The sequence below is a fragment of the Pecten maximus genome, chromosome 9 (assembly GCF_902652985.1).
Source record: "Pecten maximus chromosome 9, xPecMax1.1, whole genome shotgun sequence".
Lineage (NCBI taxonomy): Eukaryota > Metazoa > Mollusca > Bivalvia > Pectinida > Pectinidae > Pecten > Pecten maximus.
The window spans coordinates 34,180,952-34,200,658 of NC_047023.1; the positions used below are offsets into that span (position 1 = coordinate 34,180,952).

Sequence of the window (19,707 nt, forward strand, 5' to 3'; positions counted from 1 at the left end):
TCAATCGCATAAAATAGCATTCCACATGCAACAAAAATTGCAGAAACAAATGCCACAGCCTGTAATTTACAAGGAGAAAATAAATTTTTCGTCACACATGTGCAGAACATCAACCATTTTTCGAGAATTTGTCAAAGTGTTTGAAAAAAAAATGTAAGGTTTAGGAACAAAACGTCTGGTGATACAGAAGAGTATTTATTGCCACGGTCCGCACGATCCGTGCACCTCAAAAAAGGTTGACTTGGCTTCACCTGTTTTGAAAAGCGAAACAGTCTTACATTTAGTCATCTATCTTTTCTAAAAAAATGTTCTTATCTTAAACATGTATCTGATATTCGATTGCATAACTCTAACTACAGGTAAATAATTGGAATTCTGCGTCTAATAATAAAGTGCACCATTGAAATGAATAAAAATATCTGAAGGGCAAGGGAGCTAATGCTGTGGTGCAGCGTCCGTCTTCAGTCAGCGGCGTCAACTTTTAATTTTTAGAACTTCTTCTCAATAACCGAGAAGCATGAAAGGATGACGGGCTATAAATTTTATTCAAATGAATTACCTTTACCGACATCCAAGGTCACTGGGTCAAATTGATATGGTAAAATCTTGAAACTAAAGGGGCCTGATATGGGGTCTGTAGCATGCTGGAGTGATCATGAAGGGTTACCAATTGGCTTGTGTAAAGGAATTACTTTGACCTCCATTCAATGTCGCAGGGGTCAAATATGCATAGGTTAAAATATTTGAACGACGTCTTTTTATAACATAGATACCCATGCAGAGAGCTGGTAATGGCCACGGGTGAGTAGTAGGATGCTGGAATGAAGGACTACAAAAATAAATTTAACACTCTTATATGTCAAGTGGTTATCAAACTAGCATCTTCATATGTGACCTAGATCAACTTCAAAATTGCATTAGAAGCAGGTGAGCGATACAGGGCTCTTGTTTGTACATAATTATAATGTAGATCTACCATGTCAGTGATTTTTTTGGCATGGATTTGGGGCCGAATACAGGCCCCTTCCCCTAAAGAAAATTTGCTGTATTTTCCCAATTTTTAGTTCATATTTTCCCTTGTTTGTTCATAAATATGAAGAAATGTTGATCATGTAACATTTCACATAATGTTTTCACAAGCCAATGCTATAATTGATTGATCATAGCTATATTATGCTTATTCAAAATGATATTAAACCATTGACTTGATTATTTTTGAGCTTGGAAGAAAGTACATTTTTGCCGAAATTAAAAAGATATGGCTATATTTTCCCAATGGAAAAGGTACAGGCCCCTGTATAATTAGGGTAAGAAAATCACTGCATGTGTACGTGTACTACAGTACTCTACTGTAATGTAACGTAATAATGTACAGTATATTAAGTACTGTGCGTAGCAGTCTAAACGACAACATACAAAATTGCTTTATTAATTCATTTTCACATAAAATTCAGTGACATTAACCTTGACAGCTGTATTTTTAATCTAGCTTGGTCCAATTCATTTTATGTCCGGATTTTATCCGTACATTACCCTTACCTTAACTGGATCATTGAAAGGCTTTTGTAAACATGGATCGGACTTTGACATGACACAGAATATTGATGCGCATGTTAAATCGCCTCCGTGTTTGGCAGTGCATCACCAGAAAGCCAAGCACAGCTGTCAGGTGAGACAATTGTCATGATATCGTACAAAGATACTATTCCAAAAATGATTTCACTCGATTATTGATACTGAATGTGCACGTGGTAAGCTCGGAAAAGCATCCACGTTTGATCAGAGAGAAAAATTGAGAAGTTAGAAGTAACAAGTACTGTACACCTGGAAGTTTTACGATGACTGTATGTTCCGTCTGTACGTTAAACCTGTAATTAGTTACACCACTGTAGGCTATACCTGTAAGTTATACCCTGTAAGATGCCCTGTAAATTACATTATACCTATACGTTATACCTGTAAGTTATACCCTGTAAGTTATACCTACTGTTTAAGTTATACCCTGTAAGTTATACCTGTAAGTTAAACTGTACCTGTAAGTTATACATGTAAGTTACACCTGTAAGTTATACCTGTAAGTTATACCTGCTGTAAGTTATACCTGCTGTAAGTTACACCTGTAAGCTAAACACTTAAGTTATGTCTGTAAGCTGAATACAGAAATTATTCATTATCAACATGCAGTTTGATCTTTTAGATGGATTGACCATTTTGATGTTAGTGTCCGTGGTCCCTTTGACTACAATTATCATATTCTATAACAGACATTTGATGGACATGTTGTACGTTGTTTATAGTTCTTAAATCACACCCAGTACAAAACAAATATTGCCTTTCAGATTTGTGGTGATGATGAGCAACACAGAAGGACCTTTAGATACAAAGAAAAGCTTTGAAGATAAATACTTTGATTGTGCTGCAAATGGGAATGTGGAGGAGCTAAAGTTCCTTTTACAAGGTAGATTTTATCTATTACCATAATACAAAGTAAAGTTTATAATATATTACCATCAATACAAGGTAGAATTGATATATTACCATCAATACAAGGTAGAGTTAATATATTACTATCAATACAAGGTAGAATTAAAATATTACCATCAATACAAGGTAAAGTTTATAATATATTACCATCAATACAAGGTAGAATTAATATATTACCATCAATACAAGGTAGAGTTTATATATTACCATCAATACAAGGTAGAGTTTATATATTACCATCAATACAAGGTAGAGTTTATATATTACCATCAATACAAGGTAGAGTTTATATATTACCATCAATACAAGGTAGAATTAAAATATTACCATCAATACAAGGTAAAGTTTATAATATATTACCATCAATACAAGGTAGAATTGATATATTACCATCAATACAAGGTAGAGTTTATATATTACCATCAATACAAGGTAGAATTAATATATTACCATCAATACAAGGTAGAGTTTATAATATATTACCATCAATACAAGGTAAAGTTTATAATATATTACCATCAATACAAGGTAGAGTTTATATATTACCATCAATACAAGGTAGAGTTTATATATTACCATCAATACAAGGTAGAATTAAAATATTACCATCAATACAAGGTAAAGTTTATAATATATTACCATCAATACAAGGTAGAATTAATATATTACCATCAATACAAGGTAGAGTTTATATATTACCATTATACAAGGTAGAATTGATATATTACCATCAATAAAAGGTAAAGTTTTTATATAAACATAATACAAGGTAAAGTTTATAAGTAAGAGTATCTATTTTTTCTGATTGTATTAATGTACATTTATTATATTGTTTTATCAGCCACATTTAACCCCGATCATCGTAATGATAAAGGATGGACAGCTTTAATGTTTGCAGCACGACACGGACAAGTACCCGTGGTTGAAACACTGCTAGAAAAAGGGTAAAATTCCATTGGGTCTTCCCCTGATGCTTTTAATTAATTGTTATCTAACATTAAGTACAATACCTTAGCGGTACGAGAAACTTTCAAAGATAACTTATTACTATGATTGTAATGTAATAAGTTGTTTGCCAATATTAGCACTATTAACAAGGATGGTCTAGACACCAGGGGTTGTAACATGGATGGTCTAGACACCAGGGGTTGTAATAAGGATGATCTAGACACCAGGGGCTGTAACTAGGATGATCTAGACACCAGGGGTTGTAATAAGGATGATCTAGACACCAGGGGTTGTAACAAGGATGGTCTAGACACCAGGGGTTGTAAAAAGGGTGCTCTAGACACCAGGGGCTGTAACTAGGATGATCTAGACACCAGGGGCTGTAACAAGGATTGTCTAGACACAAGGGGCAGTAACTAGGATGATCTAGACACCAGGGGCAGTAACTAGGATGATCTAGACACCAGGGGCTGTAACTAGGATGATCTAGACACCAGGGGCTGTAACAGGGATGGTCTAGACACCAGGGGTTGTAACAAGGATAATGTAGACACTAGGGGTTGTAACAAGGATGATCTAGTCACCAGGGGTTGTAACTAGGATGATCTAGACACCAGGGGTTGTAACAAGGATGATCTAGACACCAGGGGCTGTAACAGGGATGGTCTAGTCACGAGGGGTTGTAACAAGGATGATCTAGACACCAGGGGCTGTAACAAGGATGGTCTAGACACCAGGGGTTGTAACAAGGATGATCTAGACACCAGGGGCAGTAACATGGATGGTCTAGACACCAGGGGCTGTAACAAGGATGGTCTAGACACCAGGGGCTGTAACAAGGATGGTCTAGACACCAGGGGCTGTAACAAGGATGATCTAGAGACCAGGGGCTGTAACTAGGATGGTCTAGACACCAGGGGCTGTAACTAGGATGGTCTAGACACCAGAGGCTGTAACAAGGATGATCTAGACACCAGGGGCAGTAACATGGATGGTCTAGACACCAGGGGCAGTAACTAGGATGATCTAGACACAAGGGGCTGTAACAAGGATGATCTAGACACCAGGGGCAGTAACTAGGATGGTCTAGACACCAGGGGCAGTAACTAGGATGGTCTAGACACCAGGGGCAGTAACTAGGATGGTCTAGACACCAGGGGCTGTAACTAGGATGGTCTAGACACCAGAGGCAGTAATTAGGATGGTCTAGACACCAGGGGCAGTAGTATGGATGGTCTAGAAACCAGGGGCAGTAACAAGGATGGTCTAGACACCAGGGGCAGTAACTAGGATGATCTAGACACCAGGGGCAGTAACAAGGATGATCTAGACACCAGGGGCTGTAACTAGGATGATCTAGACACCAAGGGGTTGTAACAAGGATGATCTAGACACCAGGGGCTGTAACAGGGATGGTTTAGACACCAGGGGTTGTAACAAGGATGGTCTAGTCACCAGGGGCTGTAACAAGGATGATCTAGACACCAGGGGTTGTAACAAGGATGATCTAGACACCAGGGGCTGTAACAAGGATGGTCTAGTCACCAGGGGCTGTAACAAGGATGATCTAGAGACCAGGGGCTGTAACAATGATAATGTAGACACCAGGGGTTGTAACAAGGATGATCTAGACACCAGGGGCTGTAACAGGGATGGTCTAGACACCAGGGGCTGAAACAAGGATGATCTAGACACCAGGGGCAGTAACAAGGATGGGCTAGTCACCAGGGGCAGTAACAAGGATGATCTAGACACCAGGGGCAGTAATAGGGATGGTTTAGACACCAGGGGTTGTAACAAGGATGGTCTAGTCACCAGGGGCTGTAACAAGGATGATCTAGACACCAGGGGTTGTAACAAGGATGATCTAGACACCAGGGGCAGTAACAAGGATGATCTAGAGACCAGGGGCTGTAACAATGATAATGTAGACACCAGGGGTTGTAACAAGGATGGGCTAGTCACCAGGGGCAGTAACAAGGATGATCTAGACACCAGGGGCAGTAATAGGGATGGTTTAGACACCAGGGGTTGTAACAAGGATGGTCTAGTCACCAGGGGCTGTAACAAGGATGATCTAGACACCAGGGGCTGTATCAGGGATGGTCTAGACACCAGGGGCTGTAACAAGGATGATCTAGACACCAGGGGCAGTAACAAGGATGGGCTAGTCACCAGGGGCAGTAACAAGGATGATCTAGACACCAGGGGCAGTAATAGGGATGATCTAGACACCAGGGGTTGTAACAAGGATAATGTAGACACTAGGGGTTGTAACAAGGATGATCTAGACACCAGGGGCTGTAACAATGATAATGTAGACACCAGGGGTTGTAACAAGGATGGGCTAGTCACCAGGGGCAGTAACAAGGATGATCTAGACACCAGGGGCAGTAATAGGGATGGTTTAGACACCAGGGGTTGTAACAAGGATGGTCTAGTCACCAGGGGCTGTAACAAGGATGATCTAGACACCAGGGGCTGTATCAGGGATGGTCTAGACACCAGGGGCTGTAACAGGGATGGTGTAGACACCAGGGGCTGTAACAAGGATTGTCTAGTCACCAGGGGCAGTAATTAGGATGGGCTAGTCACCAGGGGCAGTAACAAGGATGATCTAGACACCAGGGGCAGTAATAGGGATGATCTAGACACCAGGGGTTGTAACAAGGATAATGTAGACACTAGGGGTTGTAACAAGGATGATCTAGACACCAGGGGTTGTAACAAGGATGGTCTAGTCACCAGGGGCAGTAACAAGGATGATCTAGAGACCAGGGGCTGTAACAATGATAATGTAGACACCAGGGGTTGTAACAAGGATGACCTAGACACTAGGGGTTGTAACAAGGATGGTTTAGTCACCAGGGGTTGTAACTAGGATGGTCTAGACACCAGGGGTTGTAACTAGGATGGTCTAGTCACCAGGGGCTGTAACTAAGATGGTCTAGACACCAGGGGTTGTAACAAGGATGGTTTAGTCACCAGGGGTTGTAACAAGGATAATGTAGACACTAGGGGTTGTAACAAGGATGATCTAGACACCAGGGGCTGTAACAATGATAATGTAGACACCAGGGGTTGTAACAAGGATGGGCTAGTCACCAGGGGCAGTAACAAGGATGATCTAGACACCAGGGGCAGTAATAGGGATGGTTTAGACACCAGGGGTTGTAACAAGGATGGTCTAGTCACCAGGGGCTGTAACAAGGATGATCTAGACACCAGGGGCTGTATCAGGGATGGTCTAGACACCAGGGGCTGTAACAGGGATGGTGTAGACACCAGGGGCTGTAACAAGGATTGTCTAGTCACCAGGGGCAGTAATTAGGATGGGCTAGTCACCAGGGGCAGTAACAAGGATGATCTAGACACCAGGGGCAGTAATAGGGATGATCTAGACACCAGGGGTTGTAACAAGGATAATGTAGACACTAGGGGTTGTAACAAGGATGATCTAGACACCAGGGGTTGTAACAAGGATGGTCTAGTCACCAGGGGCAGTAACAAGGATGATCTAGAGACCAGGGGCTGTAACAATGATAATGTAGACACCAGGGGTTGTAACAAGGATGACCTAGACACTAGGGGTTGTAACAAGGATGGTTTAGTCACCAGGGGTTGTAACTAGGATGGTCTAGACACCAGGGGTTGTAACTAGGATGGTCTAGTCACCAGGGGCTGTAACTAAGATGGTCTAGACACCAGGGGTTGTAACAAGGATGGTTTAGTCACCAGGGGTTGTAACAAGGATGGTTTAGTCACCAGGGGTTGTAACAAGGATGGTCTAGTCACCAGGGGTTGTAACTAGGATGGTCTAGTCACCAGGGGTTGTAACAAGGATGGTCTAGTCACCAGGGGCAGTAACTAGGATGGTCTAGTCACCAGGGGTTGTAACTAGGATGGTCTAGTCACCAGGGGTTGTAACTAGGATGGTCTAGACACCAGGGGCTGTAACAAGGATGGTCTAGACACCAGGGGCTGTAACAAGGATGGTCTAGTCATGTACACCAGGGGTTGTAACAGGTATGGTCTAGACATGTACACCAGGGGTTGACTTGTAACAAGGATGATCTAGACACCAGGCGTTGTAACAGGGATGGTGTAGACACCAGGGGCTGTAACAAGGATTGTCTAGTCACCAGGGGCAGTAATTAGGATGGTCTAGATACCAGGGGCAGTAACTAGGATTGTCTAGATACCAGGGGCAGTAACAAGGATGGTCTAGACACCAGGGGTTGTAACAATGGTAATGTAGACACCAGGGGTTTTAACAAGGATGATCTAGACACCAGGGGCTGTAACAATGATAATGTAGACACCAGGGGCAGTAACTAGGATGATCAAGACACCAGGGGCTGTAACAAGGATGGTTTAGTCACCAGGGGCAGTAACTAGGATGGTCTAGACACCAGGGGCAGTAATAGGGATGGTCTAGACATGTACACCAGGGGTTGTAACAAGGATGGCTCAGATACCAAAACATTTGTACATGATTCCTCATTGATCATTTTTGTGTGGTATGACCCGTAAAATAAATGTTCCATTAAATGGGTTGGGGTTTATATTGTTTATGGTAGTTTTTTCTCTTTAGTATTTCAGAATCTGGCTACGGTTTTATCATATCCTTTTACTTAAGGAAACTCCTAAACTCAAATGTTTGTATAAGAAAGCATTAATCGATTAACGGAAACATCTTAGTTAAAGGAATTTTCTCAAATTCTGTAATGCTTTCCTTTGGGAAATTTTAAGTTGAGAAATATTGATGAAACTTGGATCAGGCATACTGTATACATATATATGTCTGGTTTTGTTTTCCAGGTGTGATGTAAATTTGGTTAACAAAACTGGACAGACTGCTCAAGATATAGCTGTTTTCTGGGACCAAAAAAACACTGTCAACATGTTGACCGATTTCATTAGAAAGGAAAATCCTGACAAACAACAGCGTAATTACTTCTCTCTGAACAACTTGGATCGCATGGCTGAGAACCGAAAGGACAGCTGCTGGCTTGAATCCAAATTAAAGGAAGAAACCACTAGATTTATTGTGTTTTCAGACCTTAAACCGCTGGTTGTTTCTAGTCATGATTCTGCCAAGAGATACAAGTACACACTGGTTCGTCTAGCCCACAGGGATATAGAATTTCAGCTGAAAACCAATCCACTTCTCGTTTTCCTAGGAGTAGAAATGTATAATCCTTCTAAAGATGACAGCTCTGAAGAAAATGTTGTTAGTCAGGCATTATTTGCTCTTGATGTAACAAATACAGACGAATCAAAATTCAAGACTCTGGTTAACGAGGCAGAATTTATTACAAGCTATCCTGCATCAATGCAGTTGGAGCCAAGCGATGCTGGGATTTTTGCAGAGGCTCGCTCGATGTTGGACTGGCTAGACCGCTATAAGTTCTGTGCTACCTGTGGAAGTTCTACTACAGTGACGGAGGGGGGATATAAACGCACCTGTGATGACAAATCATGCCGCACAAACAAAGGTAGGTAAATATTGAAGGATTGATCCTACACCATTAAAGGTTTTAATAAGATTCCTGACATTGTCTTTGTTAGCTATAGGTCTATAGATAAGCTTGTATGGCATAATAACTTCAGGATTAGTATCTTACTAAATGCTATATTTTTATGACAGAATAACTTCAGGATTAGTATCTTACTAAATGCTATATTTTTATGACAGAATAACTTCAGGATTAGCATCTTACTAAATGTTATATTGAAGATCTGTGTATGTTGGCTGCTGTAAATGTTCTTATAAACCCCCAAACCCCAACACACACACCTACAACACACACTCTAATAAAGAGGTGGTATATACAGACATTTTTTAGTCTCTGTGCAGATTAAGTTCATATTCACACCATAATGATACATCATGGCCTACATCAAATCAAAATTTTGGTGGTCAATTCAAGTACTGTAAATCACTTATATTTCGCGAGTACTTAATTTCGCGGACTCACCTCACTCAACTTATTCGCGAATACATAATTTCACGAATTCTGACCTCAAAATGACTTTATATTCGCGAATGATGTTAACAGGTCAGCAATATTCCATGTTGGTAGCCATTTTGTTTATGAGAGTTATGTGACGGTACAAGAAAAGTCCTGTGATATTGATGTCTGTCTATACTGAATTGTATGTACCGTACCTGTATACGCCTCTAGGCTATATACAAGTGTCACACCCGTTCATATAAAGTTTTTCTGCATTATTTCACCGACATGACCACGCCACAGATCTCCAATTAACAAAAAATAGTAACCGAAGTTAATTTGGCGGTCCCAATTACGGAAACAGGGAACAAATATGTAGAATCAAGCGATGCGAAGTACGACATACATGTAAGCTTACATAAATAACAGCGCTGGTAATAAATTATGACGTTTTCCGAGTGACCATCCGGGATCCTCGGAACCGGACCTACTGCGCTTAAATTAACTAAATCATCGTCTAGAAGGTATTTTAGTCCGAGATCAAGTGCAATATTAGTGTTCAGCGGGTTTTTTGTGTGTGAAATTTTGGTGTTTTGTGATATAAAAATACACTTTGATATAAATGTATAATCTATCATTCTATTATTACTTTAATGGCAATGTCTGTTCACCAACTAAAGATTACGATAGATTCAAAATGGACGCCACTTATTCTTGTCATTCTTATATAAATATTCGCGAGGGATTTGAATTCTCGTTTGACTCTCCTCGCCAATTAATGCGAAAATAAATCCTACGCGAAATATAAGTTATTTACAGTATGCCAAGAGATGAGCGACCGTTCACCAAGCCAAGAGCAGCAAAAACCCATGAAAAGAGCGACAATGCCCCAATCTGTGAGCGACAGTGAGCCATGTGAAGAGTGACAGGGAGACATGTGAAGAGCGACAGAGAGACGTGAAGAGTGACAGGGAGACATGTGAAGAGTGACAGGGAGACATGTGAAGAGTGACAGGGAGACATGTGAAGAGTGACAGGGAGACATGTGAAGAGCGACAGAGAGACGTGAAGAGTGACAGGGAGACATGTGAAGAGTGACAGGGAGACATGTGAAGAGAGACAGTGGGACATGTGAAGAGCGACAGTGAGCCATGTGAAGAGAGACAGGGAGACATGTGAAGAGCGACAGTGAGACATTTGAAGAGAGACAGTGGGACATGTGAAGAGTGACAGTGAGACATGTGAAGAGCGACAGTGAGACATTTGAAGAGAGACAGTGGGACATGTGAAGAGAGACAGTGAGACATGTGAAGAGTGACAGGGAGACATGTGAAGAGAGACAGGGAGACATGTGAAGAGTGACAGGGAGACATGTGAAGAGTGACAGGGAGACATGTGAAAAGTGACAGGGAGACATGTGAAGAGCGACAGTGAGCCATGTGAAGAGAGACAGGGAGACATGTTAAGAGCGACAGTGAGACATTTGAAGAGAGACAGTGGGACATGTGAAGAGTGACAGTGAGACATGTGAAGAGCGACAGTGAGACATTTGAAGAGAGACAGTGGGACATGTGAAGAGAGACAGTGAGACATGTGAAGAGTGACAGGGAGACATGTGAAGAGAGACAGGGAGACATGTGAAGAGTGACAGGGAGACATGTGAAGAGTGACAGGGAGACATGTGAAAAGTGACAGGGAGACATGTGAAAAGTGACAGGGAGACATGTGAAGACTTCCAAGAGAGACAGCTAGACATGTGAAGAGTGACAGGGAGACATGTGAAGACTTCCAAGAGAGACAGTGAGACATGTGAAGAGTGAAAGGGAGACACGTGAAGTGACAGGGAGACATGTGAAGAGACAGTGAGACATGTGAAGAGTGACAGGGAGACATGTGAAGAGACAGTGAGACATGTGAAGAGTGACAGGGAGACATGTGAAGAGAGACAGTGAGACATGTGAAGAGCGACAGGGAGACATGTGAAGAGTGACAGGGAGACATGTGAAGAGTGACAGTGAGACATGTGAAGAGAGACAGTGAGACATGTGAAGAGTGACAGTGAGACATGTGAAGAGTGACAGGGAGACATGTGAAGAGAGACAGTGAGACATGTGAAGAGTGACAGGGAGACATGTGAAGAGCGACAGTGAGCCAAAGAGCTAAGCGAAGAACAACAGTGCCTCATATGACAAGAGCCACTGCACCATGAGCGACAGTGAGACAAATGAAGAGCGACAGTGAGCCAAAGATGATAGTGTACCATCTGAATAGCGACAGAGAGTCATGCAAAGAGCAACATTGCCCCAAACGGAAAGCAGTGAGCCAAGCAAAGAACAACAGTGTCATGCAAAGAGCGAACCCAATACATGTCCTATATTTGTCATTATAAAGAATCATCTATACATCACTTATATTTGTCATTATAATGACTCACCTATACATGTCCTATATTTTCATTATAACGACTTACTTTTACATGTCCTATATTTGTCATTATAACGACTTACCTTTACATGTCCTATATTTGTCATTATAAAGACTTACCTTTACATGTCCTATATTTGTCATTATAATGACTTACCTATACATGTCCTATATTTGTCATTATTAATATTTCAGGTATTCACAACACATGCTACCCTCGTACTGACCCATCTGTGATCATGCTGGTTGTCTCCCCTGATAAGAAGAGATGCCTGCTGGGAAGGAAGAAACAATTTCCTGCCAAGATGTACTCCTGTCTTGCTGGATTCATGGAACCAGGTACAAGTGCTACTATTAACATCAGTTTTTGTGTCACTTGATACATTCCAACTTGTGTGGCCTTAAACTTCATAGTATTTCATTTTTTCGCCAGGTGAGACAATTGAGGATACCTGTCGACCAGGGGTTGTAACAAGGATGGTCTAGTCACCAGGGGTTGTAACTAGGATGGTCTAGTCACCAGGGGTTGTAACAAGGATGGTCTAGTCACCAGGGGCAGTAACTAGGATGGTCTAGTCACCAGGGGTTGTAACTAGGATGGTCTAGTCACCAGGGGTTGTAACTAGGATGGTCTAGACACCAGGGGCTGTAACAAGGATGGTCTAGACACCAGGGGCTGTAACAAGGATGGTCTAGTCATGTACACCAGGGGTTGTAACAGGTATGGTCTAGACATGTACACCAGGGGTTGACTTGTAACAAGGATGATCTAGACACCAGGCGTTGTAACAGGGATGGTGTAGACACCAGGGGCTGTAACAAGGATTGTCTAGTCACCAGGGGCAGTAATTAGGATGGTCTAGATACCAGGGGCAGTAACTAGGATTGTCTAGATACCAGGGGCAGTAACAAGGATGGTCTAGACACCAGGGGTTGTAACAATGGTAATGTAGACACCAGGGGTTTTAACAAGGATGATCTAGACACCAGGGGCTGTAACAATGATAATGTAGACACCAGGGGCAGTAACTAGGATGATCAAGACACCAGGGGCTGTAACAAGGATGGTTTAGTCACCAGGGGCAGTAACTAGGATGGTCTAGACACCAGGGGCAGTAATAGGGATGGTCTAGACATGTACACCAGGGGTTGTAACAAGGATGGCTCAGATACCAAAACATTTGTACATGATTCCTCATTGATCATTTTTGTGTGGTATGACCCGTAAAATAAATGTTCCATTAAATGGGTTGGGGTTTATATTGTTTATGGTAGTTTTTTCTCTTTAGTATTTCAGAATCTGGCTACGGTTTTATCATATCCTTTTACTTAAGGAAACTCCTAAACTCAAATGTTTGTATAAGAAAGCATTAATCGATTAACGGAAACATCTTAGTTAAAGGAATTTTCTCAAATTCTGTAATGCTTTCCTTTGGGAAATTTTAAGTTGAGAAATATTGATGAAACTTGGATCAGGCATACTGTATACATATATATGTCTGGTTTTGTTTTCCAGGTGTGATGTAAATTTGGTTAACAAAACTGGACAGACTGCTCAAGATATAGCTGTTTTCTGGGACCAAAAAAACACTGTCAACATGTTGACCGATTTCATTAGAAAGGAAAATCCTGACAAACAACAGCGTAATTACTTCTCTCTGAACAACTTGGATCGCATGGCTGAGAACCGAAAGGACAGCTGCTGGCTTGAATCCAAATTAAAGGAAGAAACCACTAGATTTATTGTGTTTTCAGACCTTAAACCGCTGGTTGTTTCTAGTCATGATTCTGCCAAGAGATACAAGTACACACTGGTTCGTCTAGCCCACAGGGATATAGAATTTCAGCTGAAAACCAATCCACTTCTCGTTTTCCTAGGAGTAGAAATGTATAATCCTTCTAAAGATGACAGCTCTGAAGAAAATGTTGTTAGTCAGGCATTATTTGCTCTTGATGTAACAAATACAGACGAATCAAAATTCAAGACTCTGGTTAACGAGGCAGAATTTATTACAAGCTATCCTGCATCAATGCAGTTGGAGCCAAGCGATGCTGGGATTTTTGCAGAGGCTCGCTCGATGTTGGACTGGCTAGACCGCTATAAGTTCTGTGCTACCTGTGGAAGTTCTACTACAGTGACGGAGGGGGGATATAAACGCACCTGTGATGACAAATCATGCCGCACAAACAAAGGTAGGTAAATATTGAAGGATTGATCCTACACCATTAAAGGTTTTAATAAGATTCCTGACATTGTCTTTGTTAGCTATAGGTCTATAGATAAGCTTGTATGGCATAATAACTTCAGGATTAGTATCTTACTAAATGCTATATTTTTATGACAGAATAACTTCAGGATTAGTATCTTACTAAATGCTATATTTTTATGACAGAATAACTTCAGGATTAGCATCTTACTAAATGTTATATTGAAGATCTGTGTATGTTGGCTGCTGTAAATGTTCTTATAAACCCCCAAACCCCAACACACACACCTACAACACACACTCTAATAAAGAGGTGGTATATACAGACATTTTTTAGTCTCTGTGCAGATTAAGTTCATATTCACACCATAATGATACATCATGGCCTACATCAAATCAAAATTTTGGTGGTCAATTCAAGTACTGTAAATCACTTATATTTCGCGAGTACTTAATTTCGCGGACTCACCTCACTCAACTTATTCGCGAATACATAATTTCACGAATTCTGACCTCAAAATGACTTTATATTCGCGAATGATGTTAACAGGTCAGCAATATTCCATGTTGGTAGCCATTTTGTTTATGAGAGTTATGTGACGGTACAAGAAAAGTCCTGTGATATTGATGTCTGTCTATACTGAATTGTATGTACCGTACCTGTATACGCCTCTAGGCTATATACAAGTGTCACACCCGTTCATATAAAGTTTTTCTGCATTATTTCACCGACATGACCACGCCACAGATCTCCAATTAACAAAAAATAGTAACCGAAGTTAATTTGGCGGTCCCAATTACGGAAACAGGGAACAAATATGTAGAATCAAGCGATGCGAAGTACGACATACATGTAAGCTTACATAAATAACAGCGCTGGTAATAAATTATGACGTTTTCCGAGTGACCATCCGGGATCCTCGGAACCGGACCTACTGCGCTTAAATTAACTAAATCATCGTCTAGAAGGTATTTTAGTCCGAGATCAAGTGCAATATTAGTGTTCAGCGGGTTTTTTGTGTGTGAAATTTTGGTGTTTTGTGATATAAAAATACACTTTGATATAAATGTATAATCTATCATTCTATTATTACTTTAATGGCAATGTCTGTTCACCAACTAAAGATTACGATAGATTCAAAATGGACGCCACTTATTCTTGTCATTCTTATATAAATATTCGCGAGGGATTTGAATTCTCGTTTGACTCTCCTCGCCAATTAATGCGAAAATAAATCCTACGCGAAATATAAGTTATTTACAGTATGCCAAGAGATGAGCGACCGTTCACCAAGCCAAGAGCAGCAAAAACCCATGAAAAGAGCGACAATGCCCCAATCTGTGAGCGACAGTGAGCCATGTGAAGAGTGACAGGGAGACATGTGAAGAGCGACAGAGAGACGTGAAGAGTGACAGGGAGACATGTGAAGAGTGACAGGGAGACATGTGAAGAGTGACAGGGAGACATGTGAAGAGTGACAGGGAGACATGTGAAGAGCGACAGAGAGACGTGAAGAGTGACAGGGAGACATGTGAAGAGTGACAGGGAGACATGTGAAGAGAGACAGTGGGACATGTGAAGAGCGACAGTGAGCCATGTGAAGAGAGACAGGGAGACATGTGAAGAGCGACAGTGAGACATTTGAAGAGAGACAGTGGGACATGTGAAGAGTGACAGTGAGACATGTGAAGAGCGACAGTGAGACATTTGAAGAGAGACAGTGGGACATGTGAAGAGAGACAGTGAGACATGTGAAGAGTGACAGGGAGACATGTGAAGAGAGACAGGGAGACATGTGAAGAGTGACAGGGAGACATGTGAAGAGTGACAGGGAGACATGTGAAAAGTGACAGGGAGACATGTGAAGAGCGACAGTGAGCCATGTGAAGAGAGACAGGGAGACATGTTAAGAGCGACAGTGAGACATTTGAAGAGAGACAGTGGGACATGTGAAGAGTGACAGTGAGACATGTGAAGAGCGACAGTGAGACATTTGAAGAGAGACAGTGGGACATGTGAAGAGAGACAGTGAGACATGTGAAGAGTGACAGGGAGACATGTGAAGAGAGACAGGGAGACATGTGAAGAGTGACAGGGAGACATGTGAAGAGTGACAGGGAGACATGTGAAAAGTGACAGGGAGACATGTGAAAAGTGACAGGGAGACATGTGAAGACTTCCAAGAGAGACAGCTAGACATGTGAAGAGTGACAGGGAGACATGTGAAGACTTCCAAGAGAGACAGTGAGACATGTGAAGAGTGAAAGGGAGACACGTGAAGTGACAGGGAGACATGTGAAGAGACAGTGAGACATGTGAAGAGTGACAGGGAGACATGTGAAGAGACAGTGAGACATGTGAAGAGTGACAGGGAGACATGTGAAGAGAGACAGTGAGACATGTGAAGAGCGACAGGGAGACATGTGAAGAGTGACAGGGAGACATGTGAAGAGTGACAGTGAGACATGTGAAGAGAGACAGTGAGACATGTGAAGAGTGACAGTGAGACATGTGAAGAGTGACAGGGAGACATGTGAAGAGAGACAGTGAGACATGTGAAGAGTGACAGGGAGACATGTGAAGAGCGACAGTGAGCCAAAGAGCTAAGCGAAGAACAACAGTGCCTCATATGACAAGAGCCACTGCACCATGAGCGACAGTGAGACAAATGAAGAGCGACAGTGAGCCAAAGATGATAGTGTACCATCTGAATAGCGACAGAGAGTCATGCAAAGAGCAACATTGCCCCAAACGGAAAGCAGTGAGCCAAGCAAAGAACAACAGTGTCATGCAAAGAGCGAACCCAATACATGTCCTATATTTGTCATTATAAAGAATCATCTATACATCACTTATATTTGTCATTATAATGACTCACCTATACATGTCCTATATTTTCATTATAACGACTTACTTTTACATGTCCTATATTTGTCATTATAACGACTTACCTTTACATGTCCTATATTTGTCATTATAAAGACTTACCTTTACATGTCCTATATTTGTCATTATAATGACTTACCTATACATGTCCTATATTTGTCATTATTAATATTTCAGGTATTCACAACACATGCTACCCTCGTACTGACCCATCTGTGATCATGCTGGTTGTCTCCCCTGATAAGAAGAGATGCCTGCTGGGAAGGAAGAAACAATTTCCTGCCAAGATGTACTCCTGTCTTGCTGGATTCATGGAACCAGGTACAAGTGCTACTATTAACATCAGTTTTTGTGTCACTTGATACATTCTAACTTGTGTGGCCTTAAACTTCATAGTATTTCATTTTTTCGCCAGGTGAGACAATTGAGGATACCTGTCGACGAGAGGTATATGAGGAGAGTGGTGTGCGGGTTGGTCGAGTTGATTATCATTCCTCACAGCCGTGGCCCTTCCCTTGCTCTCTCATGTTAGGATGTATCGCACTTGCTACCTCTGAAAACATTAAGGTACGGTTTCTTCTGACCACGCCAGTCTATGTTAACCATTGTCTGTGAATTAAATGCCTTTCACTCTGTTTCAAATGTTGATTATCATAGATTTGAGCTGAAGTAAGCCTAAACCTTATTATTATGAAATATTACTAAAAGCATAGTTTGAGTGCTTGTTTTATCGCCCTGTGAAAAGCAAGGGACATTTTAAGGTAGGGTATCCTTGTTGTAGTTGGTGTCTACCTCACTGAACACTAAATATATCAATACATTGTATGTCAACATGTGTAAAATGTATGAGAGTTTAGCACTAAATATTCATTCTGATAATACACCTGTAGGTACAGTCAGTATATGCCAGGAATATGCTTCAATCCTTTTTTGTATTGTTTATCCAATAAAATTGGTTAAAAATTAAAGAGAATGTTAACATTTAACATTGTTTCTGCTGCAGATTGATAATGATGAGATGGAAGATGTACAGTGGTTTCAGCGATCTGAGTTAGTCCAGATGCTTACAAGACAACATCCTCAGGGACTGTTTGTCCCCCCAGATCAGGCTATCGCACATCAGATTATCAAGGCCTGGGTCAGGATGACAGCAAACCTTTAATTTATTTCATACAACGCTTGTCAAAGGTGCTTAAAACTGACATATGGTGTGTGGAATAGTGTTTTGTTAGCGAACAAATTTTCATTCAGGAATCCTGAAGGAGCCAATTGGAAAATGTAAATGTGAATCAATTTTGAAGATTGAAAGATTGTGTAATTTTAGTATTGAAAGGTTATATGTTTAATTGGAGTGTGTGAAATGTCAGTTTGATACAATGATTGGAAAATTATTTTTTGAAATCAGACAAGGGGGTGGAGGGATAAAAATGTTGATTTGATCCGATTGAAAGGTAATATTTTGAGTGAAGTTTATAAAGGTTACATTAACTGTCAGTATTGACAGCCAGATACACTTAATTTTGATTCAATGATGTTATTTCAATTTACATCTAAATCACTGACCTGTCGAACGTATGGTAACATAATATGTTACTACCAGGAATAATATATAGATTAATGCTACCTGGAAACATTTTAACTATATACTGTATTTGACCTAATAAGGGCGCCCGCCCTAATAAAGGCGCCCCTACCTTTTTTCAAGGAAATAAATCTTTGACTGAGTGTCAAAATGGTGTTCAAAAGTAATAATTCATGTGAAATATTTTGCTACTTTATGTGCACATGTTTTCGCCACATTTTGTGTATTCCTACAGGCTACAGATGACATGTCAGTGCAAAGAGCACCCAAAACTAAACACACATACAAATAATAACTTACCATCTTTATTTGAAGGTAAAGTAAAGACTTCATTCTTGTTGATAAATAACTTTTGTTCAGAACAGAAAGCTAGTAAAAGACATTGTAAATCAATTATTAGGTCAAAGAAAATGATGTCTGATATGATCTGGGAAATCACCTGTTTCTATAAATAGAACACAAAAGAGTTCCATTTGAACATAAATGGTGGAACACACGTTCTCTGGTCTAAAGATCAGCTGGCATGGTTTACAGGAGTATTCAAGTGGTGTTTAAGCTTAATATATGATAATGATTAGATATCTTCATCTGGAATATTTTTATGACTGAATATTTTACCGTTTCCACAACCTTGGGTATTCTGCTCCAAGGTATAGTCTGTTTCATAAAACTTCAGAATAACTAATCTTAATAAGGGCGCCCCCACTGTCAATTACCCGCGCCCTGCACCCTTATTAGGTCAAATACGGTACATGTTTAAAATGCCTACATACATTTGTCATTTTGTACCAATGTGGACCAGTGTAAGTTGTCCAAGATCAGCTTATTGCAGATACCTTATAGTTAATTATACTGAATTCTATTACATCATACAGTTTGCAAATTAATTCTGGAAATAATTTCATTTTGTTTTAATTGTTAACTGTGATAAATTTAATTACAAGGAAGGATGGGGTATTTTAAACCAGTTTTGTATTACACACGTTTACAGAGAATTACTTATCTTTATATATCATGTCTGACCTAATAAGTGCACCTGTTTCAATCAGCCACCTCAATTTTTTTTTCTTGGAAAGAAAATGGATGCATTCAATCTACATCAAAAATGTTACTTCATTATGATACATCATCATTCTGGTAGCTTTTTTCAATAAGATGTTCGAAATAACTGATAAAGACTCCTTGTTCTAAAGAATGTTTCTTTTTTTTTATGTCAAT

At 40.6% G+C, this 19,707-nt stretch overlaps 2 protein-coding genes across 2 annotated transcripts; both read left to right on the top strand.

Annotated features, from left to right (window-relative positions):
* The first annotated feature begins 1,489 nt into the window (after positions 1–1,489).
* On the top strand, positions 1,490–12,299 carry LOC117333972 (peroxisomal NADH pyrophosphatase NUDT12-like). The gene is made up of 6 exons (XM_033893393.1): positions 1,490–1,669; positions 2,340–2,458; positions 3,326–3,428; positions 8,254–8,930; positions 12,009–12,152; positions 12,247–12,299. Exons 1-6 carry the CDS (start codon positions 1,605–1,607, stop codon positions 12,297–12,299), a joined length of 1,161 nt encoding a protein of 386 aa, XP_033749284.1. The 5' UTR covers positions 1,490–1,604.
* A 959-nt stretch (positions 12,300–13,258) lies between these two features.
* On the top strand, positions 13,259–18,645 carry LOC117334605 (peroxisomal NADH pyrophosphatase NUDT12-like). Its single transcript, XM_033894302.1, has 4 exons — positions 13,259–14,006; positions 17,085–17,228; positions 17,323–17,474; positions 17,911–18,645. Exons 1-4 carry the CDS (start codon positions 13,274–13,276, stop codon positions 18,067–18,069), a joined length of 1,188 nt encoding a protein of 395 aa, XP_033750193.1. The 5' UTR covers positions 13,259–13,273; the 3' UTR covers positions 18,070–18,645.
* Positions 18,646–19,707: the final 1,062 nt, after the last annotated feature.

Bases quoted from the DNA above. Each gene is read 5' to 3' on its own strand.
- LOC117334605 (XM_033894302.1), top strand. From the start codon at position 13,274: ATGAAACTTGGATCAGGCATACTGTATACATATATATGTCTGGTTTTG. The intron at 17,229-17,322 runs GTACAAGTGCTA...TTTTTTCGCCAG, and splicing joins TGCTGGATTCATGGAACCAG to GTGAGACAATTGAGGATACC. The intron at 17,475-17,910 runs GTACGGTTTCTT...TTTCTGCTGCAG, and splicing joins CTACCTCTGAAAACATTAAG to ATTGATAATGATGAGATGGA.
- LOC117333972 (XM_033893393.1), top strand. From the start codon at position 1,605: ATGCGCATGTTAAATCGCCTCCGTGTTTGGCAGTGCATCACCAGAAAG. The intron at 3,429-8,253 runs GTAAAATTCCAT...TTTGTTTTCCAG, and splicing joins GAAACACTGCTAGAAAAAGG to GTGTGATGTAAATTTGGTTA. The intron at 12,153-12,246 runs GTACAAGTGCTA...TTTTTTCGCCAG, and splicing joins TGCTGGATTCATGGAACCAG to GTGAGACAATTGAGGATACC.